The sequence below is a fragment of the Muntiacus reevesi genome, chromosome 2, assembly GCF_963930625.1.
Source record: "Muntiacus reevesi chromosome 2, mMunRee1.1, whole genome shotgun sequence".
NCBI lineage: Eukaryota > Metazoa > Chordata > Mammalia > Artiodactyla > Cervidae > Muntiacus > Muntiacus reevesi.
Genome location: NC_089250.1, coordinates 55,921,503 through 55,939,115, shown reverse-complemented (window position 1 = coordinate 55,939,115; position 17,613 = coordinate 55,921,503). Strand labels below are relative to the sequence as shown.

Here is a 17,613-nt window from a genome sequence, read left to right as displayed (position 1 = left end):
TAGGAATTTGCGGCTAACTAGTTAGGTCTTTGTGCCTAGGCTCTTGAGTAAACTCAGAGAGTTGGTGATGGACAAGGAGGCCTGGCGTGCTGCAGTCCATGGGATCGCGAAGAGTCAGACACCACTGAGCGACTGAACAACTGAGTTAGGTCTTTCTAGACTTTAGGATGCTTTGAATGGTCATGAGTAAACAGAGCATCCATTTGGCTTGAAGATTAGATGTCTCTGCATCCCAACTAAGTTTTATATCAGCTTCCTCTGAAAGATTCTTTCACTAGCTTTTTGAAGCAGCTCCCAGGGATTCCAATTATGAAAGCATCCTGTACTCAGAAGGTAGAGGTTTGCCTTTTCAGAATAAGGGAGCAATAGCTTCAACCATCATCTTCATGAGAAGCATCCTTATTGGAACCAGGCCCCAAAGTGGGACATTTGTCAACTTCTGGAGGTGGTTCTCTGTTCATCAGCCACCTGGCACCATCTTGCCAAAAGACAGGGACCCCATGCCTTTGTGGCTGGTGGCATAGATGAAGGGAAGCTCCATCTGGGCTCCTTCTTGACTTACCTAGCCTTCTTGCCCTCTGCAAACCACTAGGACACCCTATAGGCGTTTTGCTCCGGCCAGACTTTTGACATTGCAGAGTTGCTCACTTCACACCAGGGCTCCCAAGGTTTGGTCTGGAGCCTTCACTGGCTTTCCTCAAAAATCAGCTGCCTTCATGAGTGACTACTGATGTCTAACCCTTGGTCAGATTAAGGGACCTAGTGAAACCTTTGCCCTGCCACCCCACTCTCAAGGTGTTCATGTCTTCTATCGATGAAGGGCTAGTTTTCTGTAGAGTTTTCATTTCTTGGTGTTAGGTCACTGCAACCCTGGGATAAAAATAGGTGTAGTTAGTATGTTACAGATTAGACTCCGAATTTCCAGCTTTGTGCCACTTCCTCTAGTAATACCAATTTTGGTGACACATTTCCTAGAATCCCAGGCTTGCTTCATTTGCTAAAATCCTCCAAGGACAGATCTGTTTGCTTGAAAACCTAGAAGGATTTCAAATCAGACTTCTCAGCTCCCACTTCCTCTTCCCCCTGTCTTCTGTCTGTCTAGATTTTCTTGTTTTCTATTCAGGGAGCAGGGGCCCCCATCCTCCCCCTCCCCAATCCAAGGCTGGCGGTTTTCGTTGACAGCTGAGCACACATGGTCTTCTATGGCAAAAGGCCCTTTCCTGGCTGGCTCCAGAGTTGCCACCAACAAGTCGAGGGGGAAAACTTGAGTTAGGCCTCACAATTTCAGCCAAGCTGGGCATACACCAAGTACACCTGTCACTTGAACCGGTGTCCAAAATGCAGCCCTAAGGGTCACAGCTGTGGCATTATTTCAGCATGAGCAATTCAGTATTTAATGTTCCTTAGAAAAACAAATCATTTCAAGCGGCTACTGTTCACCTATTAACCCTTAGAGGATTTCATAGAAGGAGCATGGGGATGCCATCCATAATTTTCTTGGCCAGCAACATGTGCTTCCCAATTCTGTCTTTTAAAAAGACCATTCCTTATATAATGGAGAACAGGGAGTTGCAAAAACAGCATCTTCTTGTTTTGTGGCAGGCGCAGCCTTCCAGGGTGAGAAGTTAGACTTTCTTTTTCTCTCATTTATATTTTTACCTGCATAATATATAGCTTTCTACACAGCGGCATTCCATTTCTTTCCTCTTTTTATGGTAGGTTATATTAGCCTGCTATCACTGTCAAGTCTTATTTTACAGTTAAGTGCTGGATGTGTGTGTGGGGGGGGGTAGGGGGGGCAGTTCATCATTAATCAGATCTTCAGATTTCATGTGAATAGCCCCCCAAAGCGACCCACGTTTTAAATGTATCCTCCATTCTGTCACCTGGGTCTTCATAAATGAATTGTCCATCTGCAGTTAATCCACACAGTGCAAATCGTTTTGAAGGCTGAGTGGTCCGCCTTCTGAAAGAAATTGGCTATATTTAGTTTTTTAAGCAAGCCTGCTTTGTGTTCTTTGTAAAGTCAGCGACATTCTTTCAATTTTTTCGGTGTAATTAGCACAAAAGGAGCCGTAATCTGAGAAGGTAGGAGAGACTTCAGCCACCAAGAAACAGGAATGTTCGAGAAAGCAGGCAGAGGCCGCCTTCCCAGTTCTGGGCGGCAGGCAGAGACCCTGGGACGTGGCTGTGGGCACAGCTGAGGTCTGTAGCTCATGAAAACATCTCCTTTCCATCTGATCGCAGACTGATTGCAAATGCCCGTTGTTTCAGCTGGCTAGTTCTCTCTTCCTCATAACTTCCAGAGGTCGGCAAAGACCTGAGGAAGCCGCTGTAGCATCTGGGCTTTGCTGAGTTGAGTAGCTCCTGGCTCATCAAGGCAGAGGGCTGTACACGGCACCCAGTCCTCCATGGACTGCCGACCGTGTCGAGGGCACATTCTCTGGGCAAGTCGTGAGTTTTGACCAAACAGAGGCCAAATGGAAATGGAGGTGGGAGGGGGCAAAGCCGGGGCTTCTCTGGGAACCGAGCATTTGTGCCCCTCAAAATAAAAACCCAGGGAAGGAGGTGGAGCTAAACTATAATTACACATTTTTGTATTTCATTTTCAACATGTATGGGCAGAGAAAGATGAAAATGTACCCAGTTTTAGATAAATGTGTGACTAATTATGTTCCATTAATTGCTTAATTCTGGGTTTACCAACAACAGATAGAAGTGGGTTTGGGGGGGTGGGGTCGAAGGCAAGTAACACCCACAGCGCCATCAGAATCTTATTTGTCCCAAACTGAGGCTAGTAACTAATTGCAGGCCTGTTTGAAAACAGTCATCTACACTTGGTTGGTAGGTAAATACAGTAAAAACTCCAAGATGGTAAAAGTTGTATTTAGCAATTATTTCCTTTATACACAAAACAGTACTTAATGAAAGAAAGTTTATTACCTGATTCATCCAGAGTATTTAACGCTCAAAACACTTAATTATATGGGGCTAAAATTGAAGAACTGAATGCAATGGGGAAAAAAAAACCCAAAATCTTTAAAATCAGAACAATTAAAGGATTTCTTTTATCTCCACATATCTTATTAGGACTTTAGGGCTCTCTTGATTGCGCCAGCTTGCTTTTTGTTTTTCCCTGTTGGTACTTGTTTAATAAGATGTTGAATCAAAATGTTATTTAAATAAGACATCTTGTGAACAAAGACACAAGTGAGCTGACCCTGTATCTTTGTTAACTAGTCCTCCCTGCATTATTTCCCATCCTGGACGAATTTCTATCCTAAAGGCCAAATTAAAAATTTGAAGCAACAGGCTTTCCCATTACCTAACAAAAGTAGTTTGGTTTAGAAAAATGAACTCTTCTGCTATAAAGTGGTAACAGTTTTACATACCTCATCCCTCAATTAGGACCTCCAGTAAATGGGTCCTTTGATCTGTGGTTGATGTCAGTAAGCCCGTCATCCAAGTTATCTATCTTGAATCTTTTCAGGGCTTTCATGTGTATCGTTATTAAGGTTTCCGCTTTTAAAAGGAACAGCGTAGACTCTATTGTGTCCCACTTTTACAGTGTTTGGTGACTTTGTTAAAAGTCCACTCCTGGGAATGTCATAAGAAAGGCACTAAGGGTCCTGGGAACTGGGCATCACAAAAACCAGGACATTCCTCTCTTTGATGACGTCTGTTCAGCAGAGTCAGGAAAGACCCATCACGGCACCAAAGACCCAGTTTCCCTCCTTTTGTGAACCGTGCTTTTCAGATGTTTCATTGGTATCCCAAAGCCACTGGCTCAAGAAATTGGGTCCAAACACATTGGCCAACATGCCTCCATATGTTGTTTGGGTTAGAGTATATTCTGAGTTAAAAATAAATTATTTTAGAATTAGTTAATAGGAATCAAATTGAGAAATGTCATGTGGCCCTGTAGTTAGTTCCTGGAGGTCATCAGCTTTTGAAAGGAAGTTTCACTCACTTGAACACCATGTTTAGTTTTGAATGCAAGTTTAGGGTAACTCTGTGGTTGTCACTGTTAACTAGTGAATGTGACAAGGAAAAAAATGCCCTAGGTAAGCAGTACATTAGATTTTTTAAGAACTTCATGGGACTAAGGAATAGAACCTTCTCATCAGGGATTAACTAGGAAGGCATTTTACAATACCTGCTTCATCATGTGTATAGTACAGGTCTCAAGGTCTCACATTCATTTGCAACAATTTCGGTCATTCTAGTTAAATAAAGTACAAAATGTGCTTTAAAGACATAAAGCACCATTGAGGTACTAAGCATTATTATTAAAAACTTACAGCTAAGGTTTCTGTTTCGCTGGAAACCTATTTGTTTGCTAGGCTATTAAAATAATATAATTTTATTTTCTCTGGAACCTCACAATGACCCATCTAACGAAAGGCCAAGAAGAACACATGCTTGTCCAGACACTTAATTACACCATTAAGTGTAAAAAACATTTTCAAGATTCTGAGCTATAGCGAGTATATTGCTTCTAACAGCAGGCGAGGCATTCTTTCTCAGACAGGAAGATGCAAAAGAGCCAAGGAACACATCCACCCATAAATATGAAGCTTACAAAACCACTAAAAAAAAAAAAAAACAAACCCCGACTTGCCAACCCATCCATTGTTGCAAAGTATGCTTTGCTGGAGGGAGCTGCGGATCCGTCAGCCCCGTGTATAGCATGGGACCCCCGTCTGTTTCACAAAGTCATGGCGGGAGGTGACCTAGTGTTCGGGTTACGGGTGTGTTGTTATCCCCACTTGCTGGCTTTGGCAGGGAGCAGGTCACCTGAACCAGTCACTTTACACCCGGGACATTCTGGCCCTTCGCCCCTCTTCAGAGCTTGAAATTTCCACGACTTCCATCTGTCCCTGAGCCAAACAAGAGGCCCCTTCCACTGGAAAACTCACCAGTCTGGGCTGTTCCAAGAATTATGCTAATGGATTGCTCACTCTCAGAGCATAAACCAGACCCTTAAAACAGTAACAACCTATTAAAATAAATCACTAACTCATATGAAAAGGTCACGCATGGTGGCCTCTGAACCTGAAAGCCCTTTTTAAAATTTTTTTTTAAATTAAAACTTTTAAGGCCCTGGGTAGGTCAACTGCTAGACTGAAAACTGTAGACAGTGTCAGCTCACCACGCCAATTAAGTAAAATCTCATCTTTCACTTTGTGTCGAGTGAAAACAGAAAGCCGAACAGACCACAAACGAGCTTGTGTTTCAGAGCTCTTAGTGGCCTTTGCTTACCTGTAAACCATTGATTCCACCTGCTGTCATATATTTACAAAGTAAATGCTTTATTTGTTCATCAGTGGTTAGTCATAATAAAATATAGGTGAAACCTACACTTAAAGAAAAAAAATTTTTTTTCCAAGAATGACCTGCCAGGTTAGAAGTTGAAATGGCTGAAGCCTGACCTTGCTTTATACATTCTAGGACAATAGTCTTGATTGTACTTGCCTGGAATATGTGTCAGCATATGACAAGGGACAGCTTCACTCCTTTCAAAGTTCAGGCTTCATATTTATCTAAAAGGGGGAGATGGTAACCCAACTCAGGGATTTCCAAATAAGGAGACTCTTCATTATATTCTTTGTAGTAATGTGTAGCTCCTGGCATAAGTATCAAGGTTGTATTGGTTACTATTTACCTTGTTCCTCTTAAATACAATGTATTTGCTCTTCGCCACATTAGAAGCAGGAAGGAAGATGTTTTGGAACAAATGGAGCTTAACAAAAATCTGGCCTGTTCCTCCTCCTCATAAGCCTTCACCAATTTTTAAAAATGACAGTCGATCAATTAATCAAATTCAAGCAAGAGGTTTTTATTTAATAGGTAAAGATACAAAACTCAATCTTTAGGTAGTTTCTAATCTAGCTGGCAAATGATTAAGTCATAGTTTCAGACAGCCTTACTGTGGAATTTATTTATGAGAACATTCCGGTCTATAGGGTGAATATTTTTATCCGGTTTTGTTTTGGTGGATAGCAGTTCCTTTGAGGTTTCTGGTGACAGAAGGTGTATTTTTGTGTGGAAAGAGAGGACATATCCAGAGCGTGATCAGAACCTGGCTGATTTGGGAATGGGGGTGGAAGGGCAAACACAGCAACTTTTCTGCAGAGTCCGAGAATGTCTGGACCCCGCTGTCAGGAGAGGTAGCAAATATAGACCATGCGAGTCTGGCCTGAAGATTTCGCTTCCTGTTCTTAATTCCGAGTGTTCTCTGCTGACTTTGAATTGCCCTCACCATCTCTCAGGTTCATGAAGTGAGGCCTTGTAGAAATGGGGAAGGGGGGGGGGGCGCAGAGGTGTACCTGATGGGGTCAACAACAAATAGGTGACACCTTCATCTGTCACACCTTTTCTTATTTTGAGTTGAGCAAACTGGGGGAAGGGGGGAATTTCAACAGTCCCGTTGAATGATTAACAGTGCCTTTCTATTTTCAAAGAAAAACTATAGGGACAATTTACTCAAGGCCTCTGACCCAACCAATCAATCACCCCACCCCCTAGGTATGTTAGCTGTGTTTCCATTTACAAATAGGCTGTTTTCTTTTTATCACTCCAACTTTTATCCAAAGTTTTAATGACTGTTTCAAAGTGAAAGAAACTTAAAGAACAGAGAGTAGCAGTCGTGACTACTTGTGAATTTGGGTTGACTGGCAGGTGGCCCGTCAACCACCAAAGGCAGTTGCCAAGGCCTTAGACTGATGTCCTGGCTACTCCTGACTCACCTGGGCACAGGTGGGCTGTTGGGACCAAATTTTTATTGAATGAATGAATGAATTGTACCCAAGCAGACACCCGCTTGACTTCAAACGACTCAACCAAGGTCCCAGGAAAAGCGAGCCGCCGAGGACTGACTCGGTGTCACTGCCCTTAACCCACTGTGCTCGGTCTGCCGTATCCTTAAATGGGACAGTGCTGTGGTGGGGTGGGGGAAACACTTGAAAGTTTTTAAACAATTCTCAAACAAATTCATGATCAATAAACTACTTTTCCATCTGTTCCAGAACACCCCCAGCCACCACAGCCCGCAGGCCCAGCCACGGATAACTGGGACACCCTGGCCCACCACCTCGCCAACTCGGGAGGACTCCAAGGGCGCCGACCCAGCGACCTGGCCACCAGCGCTTGGCTCTTGCGTCGCCGGCTTCCCCTGGCGATGATGTCCGACCCGCGCTCATATCACACCGCACATCGCCTATCGTGCGTCGCGATTAATTAGTGCCGACACCTACCTCCGCGGGCGCGCGCCGCTGGGAGGGAGGGCTGGGTGGCCGGCCCCGCGCACGCTAACCGGGAAGCGGGAGGTAAGGTGGCGCGTGGCCGGGCGAGCGCCGCCGTCGCACACTTTGCACGCCGCTCAGGGCTACACCACTCACCGAAAATTGGGAGGCAGGTCTGGGAGGCGGGGTCCGGCGCCCACCAACTTGGGCGCCCCCGAGCCCCCCAGCGCCGCATCCCCCACACACCGTGCCCACACCCGCGTAGCCCCCCGCACCCGCCCGCACCCTCGGGGTGCGTGGCAGCCCGTTTGGGCACGTCCTCGGCGGGCCGATTTTTCGGCTTCCCCTTCGGTTTATAGGGGCCGCCGCGGTGGGTCCGTCCTCTGAAGAGAGGCTGGGGCGTCATCGGGCTGCTTAGGAGCGCTGCTCTCCGGCGGCACGCTCAGTCGCGTCGGCACCGCGGAGCGGGCTGCGTCAGGTGGCCGGCCCGGCGTGCTGCTCGCTCGCTGGCTCTCCGGCTCCCGGCGGCGGCGCCGCGGCTGGAGCGAAGCCTCCCGGCGCGGGGTGGCGGCGGGCGGCCGGCAGGCAGGCAGGCAGGCACTGCCTTGCGTGTGAGTGCACCTCACTCACATGTAAGTCCGGGGGCACCGTGGCCTCCCGCGGAAGTGCGAGTCGCCCGGCGCGGGGCAACAGCCACCGGGGCCGGGACAGGGCAGGGGCGCCCCGGCGCTACCGCCCTGCCCGAGCCTTCGGGGCACCCCCCAATTCTCTTTCTTCTCTTCTCTTTTCTCCATTGGCGTGCCCAAGAGCCTAACCAAGGAGCGTCTGAGGGTAACAGCAAACTCGTGCCATCGCGCCTTCTGCACTTTTTCTTTTTGAGTTGTTTGACATTTCTTGGTGCTTTTTGATTTCTCGTATTGTTGGGTGCTTTTTGGTTTGTTCTCGCCCCCTTTTCATTTGCTCATCCGTTTTGGCGCTAACTCTTAGGCAGCCAGCCCAGCAGCCCGGACGAAGCCCGGCAGCCGCGCTCCGCGGCCCCCCGGGACAGAGCCGCGGGGATCGCAACAGACTCCCCCGACACGGGGCGCACGGGGTCCGGCCAGCCCGAGGCCGGGGGCAAACAGGGCGCCCGGGCCAGGCGAGAGCCAGGCACCCCGAGGTGGCCAAGCCATCATGCTGAAGATGGCCATGAAACTCAAAGCTCGAGCGTTGGAGAGCGAGAGGAAGACAGCGTTGGCTGCGGCCGAGGTGGCTGCCGAAGCTGCGGCGGTGGCTGCAGCGCTGGCCGAGCAGCGCGCGTCGCGGAAGAAAGGGGTCGCCGAGAAGCCCCCGAAGAAGTCGGAGCAAGAGGCATCCGGCGAGAAGTTGCTGACCGAAAAAGAGCGGCGGAAGATGGAGAAGAAGCTGCTGGAGCAGAGAAAAAAAGAGGAGAAGAAGAAGGAGAAGGAGAGGAAGAAGTTGGAGAAGATGCAGAAGAAGATGAAGAAGAAGGGGCTAGAAGCCCAGGAGGTGGCCCGAGGCCCGGAGGTCGCCGCCGCGGCCGGCGCCGCCGCCGCCGTCGAGGGCGCCGAGGAGGGCGCCGCCGGGGTCGGCGTGGGCGCCGGCGCCGGGGCCACGAGTAGGGTCTGGATTGAGTGGGACACGGACTCAAGTGACGAGGACGACGACTACGACGACGACGAGGTCGACGACGACTACGACGACTTGTTCGACGCCCTGCGAGGCTTCAGGAGCGCCATGTGGGGGTCTGGGCGGCTGGAGATGAGCGCGCTGAGCGCCCACCTGCCACTGCTGACCTTCCTGGTCTTCTCCGCGCGCAACCCCGCGTGGGTGCTGGACTTTCTAATGCACCCGAACCCGGACGAGGGCCGCGGCTGCGGCTTCTTTTTTGGGGCGACCTGCTGCTTTCGAATGTTCCTGGGCTGCGCCTTCTTCTCCTTCGTGGGCGGCCCGGCCAAGCGCAGAGGCCGAGGGCACTCCGGGGCCTCGAGTGCCTTCGGGTCCGGCCCTGGCGCCCGTCGCCGGGGGCGCGAGGAGCGGCTCATCTAAGTCAGACCCCCCGCCCCCGCCCCCAGACACCACCATCGCTGTGTAGTGTGGAGTTTTATTGAGTATTTGTGTATGTGTGTTTGGACACATTTTCCTTTTCGGTTGCTCTGTCCTTTGGTTCGTGCTCGCCTCGCTTTTTCCACACTTCCCTGCTCTCTAGCTCTCTCTATGTCTCTCACTTCTTTTCGAAAATTTTCCTAAGTCCGGGCTCTGGCTCGCACTCCCTCCTCTTCCGCCCACCCCGGCCCCTCGGCGGCGCCCGCGGGAGGGGAGGGGGGCGCTCGGCCTCGGGGGCCGCAGGGCGACGCGGCCCGGGGGGTGGAGCGTTGGCGTCGTGCGAGGGGTCGTCACCGGCTCGGAGACGCCCCCTCGCCCCCCAGAGGCCAGGCCCGCTTGGGGCCCAAGCCAGGGGGGGCGAGGGGGCGTCTCCCGGGCCTGTCCCGTCCCGGGCCGGACGCGGGCGGAGGGACCCCCCTCCCCGGGTATCCGGGGGGGCGCCTGCCTCCGCCAGCTCCCGCCCTCCCCGCCGCCGCGGCCGCTCCTCATCCCTCCTCCTCCTCCTTCCACCCCCCTCGCCGCCGCCGCCTCCGCCTCCCCCCGCCTCCCCCCGCCCGCCGCGGAGCTCTGGGTCGGGGCGGCGGCGGGGCTCCGGCCGAGGCAATAAAGAGCGGCGGCGGCGGCAGCGGCGGCAGCAGCGCTCGCAGCTCCGTCTCAGGTCCGCCTCGCTCCGCGGCGGCCATCAGACCCCTGGGCTCAAGCTCGAGGGGTTGGGAGTCGCGCGCTCTGCTCGAACACAGCGACACCGCCCTCCCCGCGCGCTCCTCCCCGAGGAGCCGAGTCCGCGCCCGGCCCGCCCGCCCGGTGCTGCCCCGGCCCTCTCGGCCCGCGTGAGGCCGCCCGCGCCCGGCCCCGCCGCCGCCGCCGCCGCCGCCGCCATGGGCTGTCTCGGAAACAGCAAAACTGAGGACCAGCGCAACGAGGAGAAGGCGCAGCGCGAGGCCAACAAGAAGATCGAGAAGCAGCTGCAGAAGGACAAGCAGGTCTACCGGGCCACGCACCGTCTGCTGCTGCTGGGTAAGGGCGGGGCGGGGGGCGCCGGCCCCGGCCCGGCCCCGGGGGGCCCCTCGGGGCGCCCCGCAGGCCGCGCGCGCCGAGCCCGCCCCTCGCCCCGGGCGCGCGCTCCCGAGCCCGCCGCCCGCCCGCGGGCTCAGCCTCTGGGGGGCGAGGCCGGAAGGGGGACCCCGGGGCGCCATTCGGCCGGGCGGGGGCCTGAAATAGGGCGGGGGGCCGTGGCGACGCGGGCGCGGGGCTCCCTGCCCTGGCCGCCCGCTCCCGGTCTCTCTCCCGTCTTCCCCGCGCCCTCCCCTCTCTCTCTTTCTCTTTCCGCGAGGCCTACACGGCGCCGGGGCTTCGGGTGCGTGTTGGGGAGGGGGAGGGGGAGTCCCACAGGACTCGGGAGACTGCGACAAAAAGAGGGTTTCGGGGACAGGAAATGGGGTGGCGGGCCACGGGAGGGGGACCCGCCTCCGTGGGGTGTGTAATTTGTCGGGAGAGGGACAGGGAGAAAGCCAGCCAGCCGGGTGGGGGGCACGCCGCGGTGGCGAAGGGGGCCTCGTCGAGGGGAGGTTCGGCGGGGGAAGTGGCCGCGGAGAGTTGGGGGGGGCGGGTGACATCAGCCCCTCGGAAGGGCTCCGGGTGGTAAAGGTGGTGCAGCGAGGGGGAGGGGGCGCGGGCGAGTCGTGGCGCCGGAGCCGAGGGGGGGCGGGGGGCGGGAGGAGGCTGCGCGGCGGCCGCTGGGCGCGACTTGGTGCGTTTGGGGCAGGACACCCTGTGTGCGCGGAGCAGACGTGTCCCGGGCCGGGTCGGGCCGTGGAAGGAAGCGAAGGAGAATCGAATAAAATAAGGCCGAAAAAAAAAAAAATGGAGTTAGTACGCTGAAGTGCCCAGTGAAGCCAAATGACACGTCATTTTACAGTATGACCTTTTTTTCCCCTTCCAGATATGCAGGCTTTTTGAAAAGCAAAGAAGAGAATTAATTGTAGCAGCTGCCGCCCACCCCCCCCAAACAGCAGCGCGCCCCCCCCCCCATAAACCATTAGCACACACACATTTTCCTGTTAGTCGGCCACATTGAGAGCGCTTTGTGAAAAAAGGAGAAAAAAAAAAAAAAGACATGCACAAATCAAAACTGGAAAATGACATTTGTCTGTAAATGGCTTCTTGGTCTGGAAATGGCGTGGTTTTTTTTTTTTTTTTTGTCCTTTTCAAGGTGGGGGGGAGGGAGGGAATCCAGCGCACTTGAAGGAAAAGACTTTTTTCCAGGTGGAAGGAGAGGAGAATACATTAATTAGTAGTTTGTCAAGGGACATTTGGTTGTTCGGTTTGGGGTTTTCTCTTTTGATTGCGGTTTTTCATCTTTGGCCAAAAAAAAAAAAAATAAAGGCATGGGGGGGGGGCTGTTAACTCTAAGGAGATGGCCTTTCCCCCATTTTTCTTAAAGGTGCTGATTTGGAAAAATAAATAAAAGAAGCATAAAAGAAATTGTTGAAATGACCAGAAGAATTACACAAGCATTAATTAGCATGGAAGTTTTCCACTTCCTTAGTAATTTGGCTATCTGAGTGAATTTGCTAGGTTAAGACCTAGTTCAGGGTCACATATCAACAAAAGAGCTTGATTATAAAGAATAAAATGTAAAGGGCTGTTTTTCCTTTGTGGTGGCGTCTCCTTTGCTTTTGGGGGACGGGTCATGTCTTTGTTCTCCTGGGTCCAGATTTATGTAAAGCAGAAAATTATTAAGTGAAAATAAGTCTCTTTGGTGTTTATGTATTTGCAATTACAGTAATTAAATGGTACATATGTTGAGCTGTTGTCAAAACTTCTAAAGGTGGAATTATGGTGTGTGAATATTAATTGCGTATAACTTGATTTCAAAGTATAAGCCTAGAAAAGTCTAGAATCTTTCCTAGGAACACTCTTGCTATCTGAATACTTATTTTAAATAAGTGATGCGAATGGTACCTTAAATTTCTAACACCTTTGCATAGTGATCATAGTCTCCCCTTAATTTGAGACTGTTAACTCTGAATGCACTGGGCATCACTAGGCTAACCTGCCCCAGGTGCCCTAGTCCTATTATCATAAAAAAACCTCTGGCCTGGGGCTTTGCAGCCCGGGTCAGTGCCACGCACTTTACGTCTTTAAATGGTGATTCTCACTAAGTGATGCCCCCTACCCAAAAAAGGAGGAAACATAATGATACCCAGGATCCTCTTTTTTTAATTTATGAAATAAAATTTCAATTACAGGTCCACAGAAGATCTTGCAGTAGTTTTTCAGTTTCTCGGATTTCCTCAATGTGGAAACTGAGGCACGGACCTCTGTGCATGTAAAAGAGGTGCTACGAATTTTAACACGAAACAAGAATATTGGAGATTCTGATTAATATTATGTATTCTCTTCAATAGTACCGTTAATATTTTAATTTGTGAGAGTTAGGCTCATTAAGATAGAATGTTTGCTTTGAAATCAATGTTTCTGTGGAAACTAATTTTAACTTTTTATAGATATTGATTACAGCCTTGTGAAAAGGCAAGAGAAGGAGGAATGCTTTGCTCTCTGGGCAGTAAAACAAAACAATAAAAAGTGAAGAGGGGCTAAAAAACCAAATAGGTTTGTGTGGGAGGCGGCAAAAATTGCCCACTCAGGATTACTTGTTGGAAAGTATCCATTTACAGAGGCCGAGAAACTAGCAATCCTCCTCCTAGCTTGGTGGAACTATGTTTTTTCCATAAAATACATGTTTTTACAAATTTAAGGTGATTTCAAATGGGGGGCATACGCCCGCCCTTTTTCTAGGCGTTAGTTGTGAAGGGCTTGGAATCATTGACAATTCAGTCGTTTTCAGGAATATTTTCCCTTATGATTAAAGTCTTGTCCTTTTTAACATATTATTAATAGGGTTGTTCTCAAGCACTATATTTAAATATTTTTCAAGAAGACAGCAAATCGATGGTCTTTCATCTCCCCCCCCACCCCCAAATGGTTGTTATATCCAGAGAGGGTTTAGCTTTAGAAAAATAAAGTTTGCAGTGAAAGGGGGGAGGGGTGTGGAGAAGTGGATCAAATGGAATATTGTGGGGCTAAGGGGGTGGTTTTTAAGTAGCCCAGGGGACAAGAACCCTGCAGACAAAACAGCTACTTTTGAGAAAATGTTGGAGAGCTGCTGCGTCAGTTTAGATCTGGGGGCACCATAGGGGTCTGGGCATTGTCTGTGAACCCTGGGGTATTTTAACCATGAAACAGCTGACAAACAATGAATTATGTGCCCATATACATTAAGGTGTATGTTTTTACCAGTGAACGCTCGTAGTTCAAAGATCCAGTTTCATAGTTATAACTGTAATTTTCTTACCTCCCCCCACCATGACAAAATTGCATCATTCTGTGCCCACCCCACAAATTTTAAAACAACTAAAAGAAAGAAAACACCTAAACAAACCAAAACCTTTAATTCTTGTTTGTTGTTCCGATGGTGAAATACTGCAGGTACACACAAAGTTGGATGTTTATTTCATTTTTTTTTTGCGTCGAAATGTCAAGGAAATGTGCACGTCTCTTATTTTGCTTCTGTTTTGCGTGTTCCTTCTATGAGGAAAACAGCAGTAGTGTCTCTCTCTCTCTCCCTCTCTCTCTCTCCCTCTCTCTCCTCCTTGCCCAGAGTGTGTAAAATGCCTCTTTCTTAACCTGAGACTTACTTTCATTTTCTAGGTGCTGGAGAATCTGGTAAAAGCACCATTGTGAAGCAAATGAGGATCCTGCATGTTAATGGGTTTAATGGAGAGTAAGTGTCAAATCTGTACCAAGGGCAAGGTCAGAGTACCACATTTTATACTAACCTTTAGGAAGTTTAGGTAGCTTTTAGGGACTGGGCAGCCAATGTCCGCTTAATTTTTTCAGCCCACATATCAGGAAAGAGCTCTTTCGGGGCTGTTTTCCTCCGTTTTTACTCTTTGGTGCAGCAACAAGCAGTAATAGTAATAAAGCCCCTGTGTTGGCCCCATGACAGGTCTGCGGTAGGTTTTGGTGCAGTGGGTCTCCAATGTGGCTGACAGCGGCCCTGGCCATCCGTTTGCCTGGCCACGCTGACCACTGCAGAGCTGGTCCCCACCCCCAGCACGTTGCAGCGCAATGCACCAGTGCAGGGTGTTTTAAACTATTAGGGAAACATTGTTTCAATAATATTCTCACATAAAACAAAGTGGGAAGAGTCAGCCCTTGTTAGTAATTCTTCATTCCCCCCCCCCCCGCCCCCCTTTGGAATTATCACGGGCAAATCATCATTTCCCTTTTTAAAAATCGATGATCTTGCCTAAATAAAACAAAAAGATATTTAAATAATGGAAAGGCTGGGAGTTAGGTACTTCCGGCCAGACCTAGGGGCACTTTTGCCTTTGAAAAGTCCTTCAAGGCATCTTGCTTTAGGACAATGTGACAATACCGCAGTGAGAATAAAGGTGAAAAGAGAGAGTGCATATATGAAGATGTAAACTATAGAGAAGAACGCAAATAAGGGGCATAGGTCTCCCCAGACCCACCTGTACTTCCACGAGGGCTGGCAAGGGTAGTTAACCTTATAGTCACTTGCAGGCACTGGTTTGCAGTTAACTAGTTGGTTAGCAGTCCTATTCCTTTTCTTAAACCTGGGCTCAATTTAAAATTGCATTCCCCTTAAGTTTCCAAAGGGGAGATTGAGTCAGAGGGGCATAGTTTTAATTCAGTTATGCACCAACCCCTCCCTCCAACAAACTAATAAAGACCAGTTACTGTCTCCTACTATGCACTTACACAGGAGAAAACAGGGATGAATTTTATCACCTATTAGAAATAAAAGAACTGCGGGAGGCAGCTCTTTATGGAAAATTCTAGAATTTCTCAGACCAAATAATCACGGAGGGGTAAGGTAGAGAAAAGGATGACATCATCCATACAAATGGACATTTAGTTTAGGATGCTTTTTAAGTTTAAAATTCAGAGGGATGAGCTCTTTTACCAGTTTTATGAATGGCTCTCCCGATGAGTTACCAGTATGCAAGTACATGTTGATTAAAGTCACGTTCACATGTCACAAACCAATTCTGAAGTTCTTAATTTGACACACCTTTCGGTAAAGCCCTGCCACCAGAGACTGCTGTCTGTCAATTAAAACAAAAAGCCTGAAATAGGCTTTTTGCTGTGATTTTGTAATTTAAAGAAAAACCTTGCATAATTTTCCCTCCAGCAACTTTCCGGGGAGCGCTGCTTCAGGAGGCTTGTTAAGCAAAAATAATTTGACCATGTACCCTCTAGATAAATATTTTGATTAAAACTGGATGTGGCCTGCATTTTTAAAAGGATGCAGCAGCCACTGTTTACCTTAGCTCAGGTCCAGTAGAAGATAGGACATCCTTGAAATAATTCACTTAAAGTTTTATTACTCTGTGGATTGCCCTAAAATTGTTTAATTTTTAGAGAAAAGTTTCTCCCCCCAAGTGAGCCTGTCTGTAATGCAGACGAGGCATTTAAACCAGCACTTCTCTTTTCTGAGTTTTTTTTTTTTTCCCGAAAGAGGAAGAGACATTCCCAGTTTGCCTGTTTGTAGAGGAAGCCATAGGTAATCTCAGAGGATGTTAAATTTAGCCTGTGAAAGTGACATACAGGGGAATTCTTTATGTGAGCCTAGAAACCTTATTTTTATCTCATACAAATGAGCCTCCTTTTTTCTTTTTCCTCGCTGCGGTATTGCAACAAAGGCAGTTTCCTTCTCCACTAGGAATTCCCTGCCAAGTGAGGACATCCGTCCACCCAAGGGGTTTCTGTGTGGTGGCTCAGGGTCTCTGCCTCCTTGCTCCGTAAACGTGCGCTTTGTCAGGGCTGGGCTGAGCTATTATATTTGCCTTAACTGTCCGCAGACTGCTGTGCCGAGTACCTCTGCATATTAATCTGACCTTCACAAACACAGAGGTCAAATGCGGATTTTCCTAACTCAACGCTAGCTAACTGTCTTCCTTACATTTGGGGGTGAGGGGAGCGCCATTAACACTGGATGAGCTAATAAGCTAATCAATTACAAAACCTGGTATACAGCTTAAGCCATCCTGCCCCTCCCACCTTTAAGAAGGAGTTCCTGCCAATCACGAAGATTGGGTTTGGGGAGGGAGGGGCTTGGTGGTAGTGGGTTTTATTTTTAATTGTTGGGGTTTTTTTTGTTTGTTTGTTTTTTTGCTGTGTGCCTCACAGTTCAGGCACACTTTTAATTGATGACAATTTGTGGGGAACAATTGTATAGAAATAAAAACATAGGTAGCTGCCCAAGTCCAAGAAGGGAGGGAATTAATAATGCACCAGGAAATCACGAGCCCAAAATCATGAACCTTTGTGTGTTCAGTACAACACGGCGAATGAGGTCTGGGACCATCAGGCGCCTTACGCGCTGCTATATTCTCCAAAGAACTGTGAGATAAATCACTGCGTTAGCTCCCTGATGCATGTACATTTAGTGAAAGCACAAGAAAATAATTATCCGTCCCTCCTGTACCTGACGGAAGTCTCCAGAGGGTTCTGCTAATGCTGCAGTGAAGGTGTGGAATTCTTCCCTCCATGGCCTGCAGTCTCAGTAGACATGCCAATTTAGCCATGAAGGCGACCTAAGAATTAACGGGAGGATGGCGGCCGTTTGTTTAGGAATGTAGGGAGGCTGTGTGGGGTTTTTGTGAAATTGCGGTGCCTTGCAGATTAGGTGAGCTTTCAATCTCTCTTTAAAAGGGGCGGCGAAGAGGACCCGCAGGCTGCAAGGAGCAACAGCGATGGGTAGGCACATTGAAAAACAGAAAAACTTTCACACACACACACACCTGATACACAAAGATCATACGGGGAAACAGGACACAGAGACCGGGAAGAAAACCAAAATCATTTAAGGGCCATCAGCCATCTTGGTATATACATTTGCAAACAACACAATTTCTTGTCATTTCAGAGCAAGTGAAGTGCAAAACAGGTTTTTTTGTGTTGGGTTTTTTTCTTTTTTTTGGCCATCTTTAAAGTATAATTAGATCCATCTGGGGGAAAGCTATAGACTTAAGCATTAAGATGGTCAGTTTAGGATTTCAAAAATTGATAGTTTCTATCCCCCACCCCCAGCTCTCCATTTGAATTGGCTACTTATTTTAAAAACTGGCTACTTGTTTTTAAAACTACTAAATTCTATCTACCCTGTGGCTGGTCTGATGTTAAAATTTCAGACCTCTTTAGGGAAAAAAAAAATCTTTTTACCTCTATG

At 48.8% G+C, this 17,613-nt stretch overlaps 1 protein-coding gene and 1 pseudogene across 13 annotated transcripts in view; both read left to right on the top strand.

The window, feature by feature from the left end:
- LOC136159000 (uncharacterized) overlaps positions 1–7,609 on the top strand; it is a 30,810-nt pseudogene extending 23,201 nt beyond the window's left edge.
- GNAS (GNAS complex locus) overlaps positions 1–17,613 on the top strand; it is a 66,141-nt gene that overhangs the window by 37,592 nt on the left and 10,936 nt on the right. For 4 of the 13 annotated variants that reach the window (XM_065921699.1, XM_065921698.1, XM_065921690.1 and 1 more), the window contains exons 2-3: positions 14,064–14,136; positions 17,097–17,141. In XM_065921699.1, coding sequence (XP_065777771.1) covers positions 14,064–14,136; positions 17,097–17,141 — 118 coding nt within the window. Of the gene's footprint in view, positions 1–7,812; positions 7,877–9,915; positions 10,368–14,063; positions 14,137–17,096; positions 17,142–17,613 lie in introns of those variants that run through there. The other 9 variants (XM_065921701.1, XM_065921700.1, XM_065921692.1 and 6 more) reach the window with 5 other exon arrangements.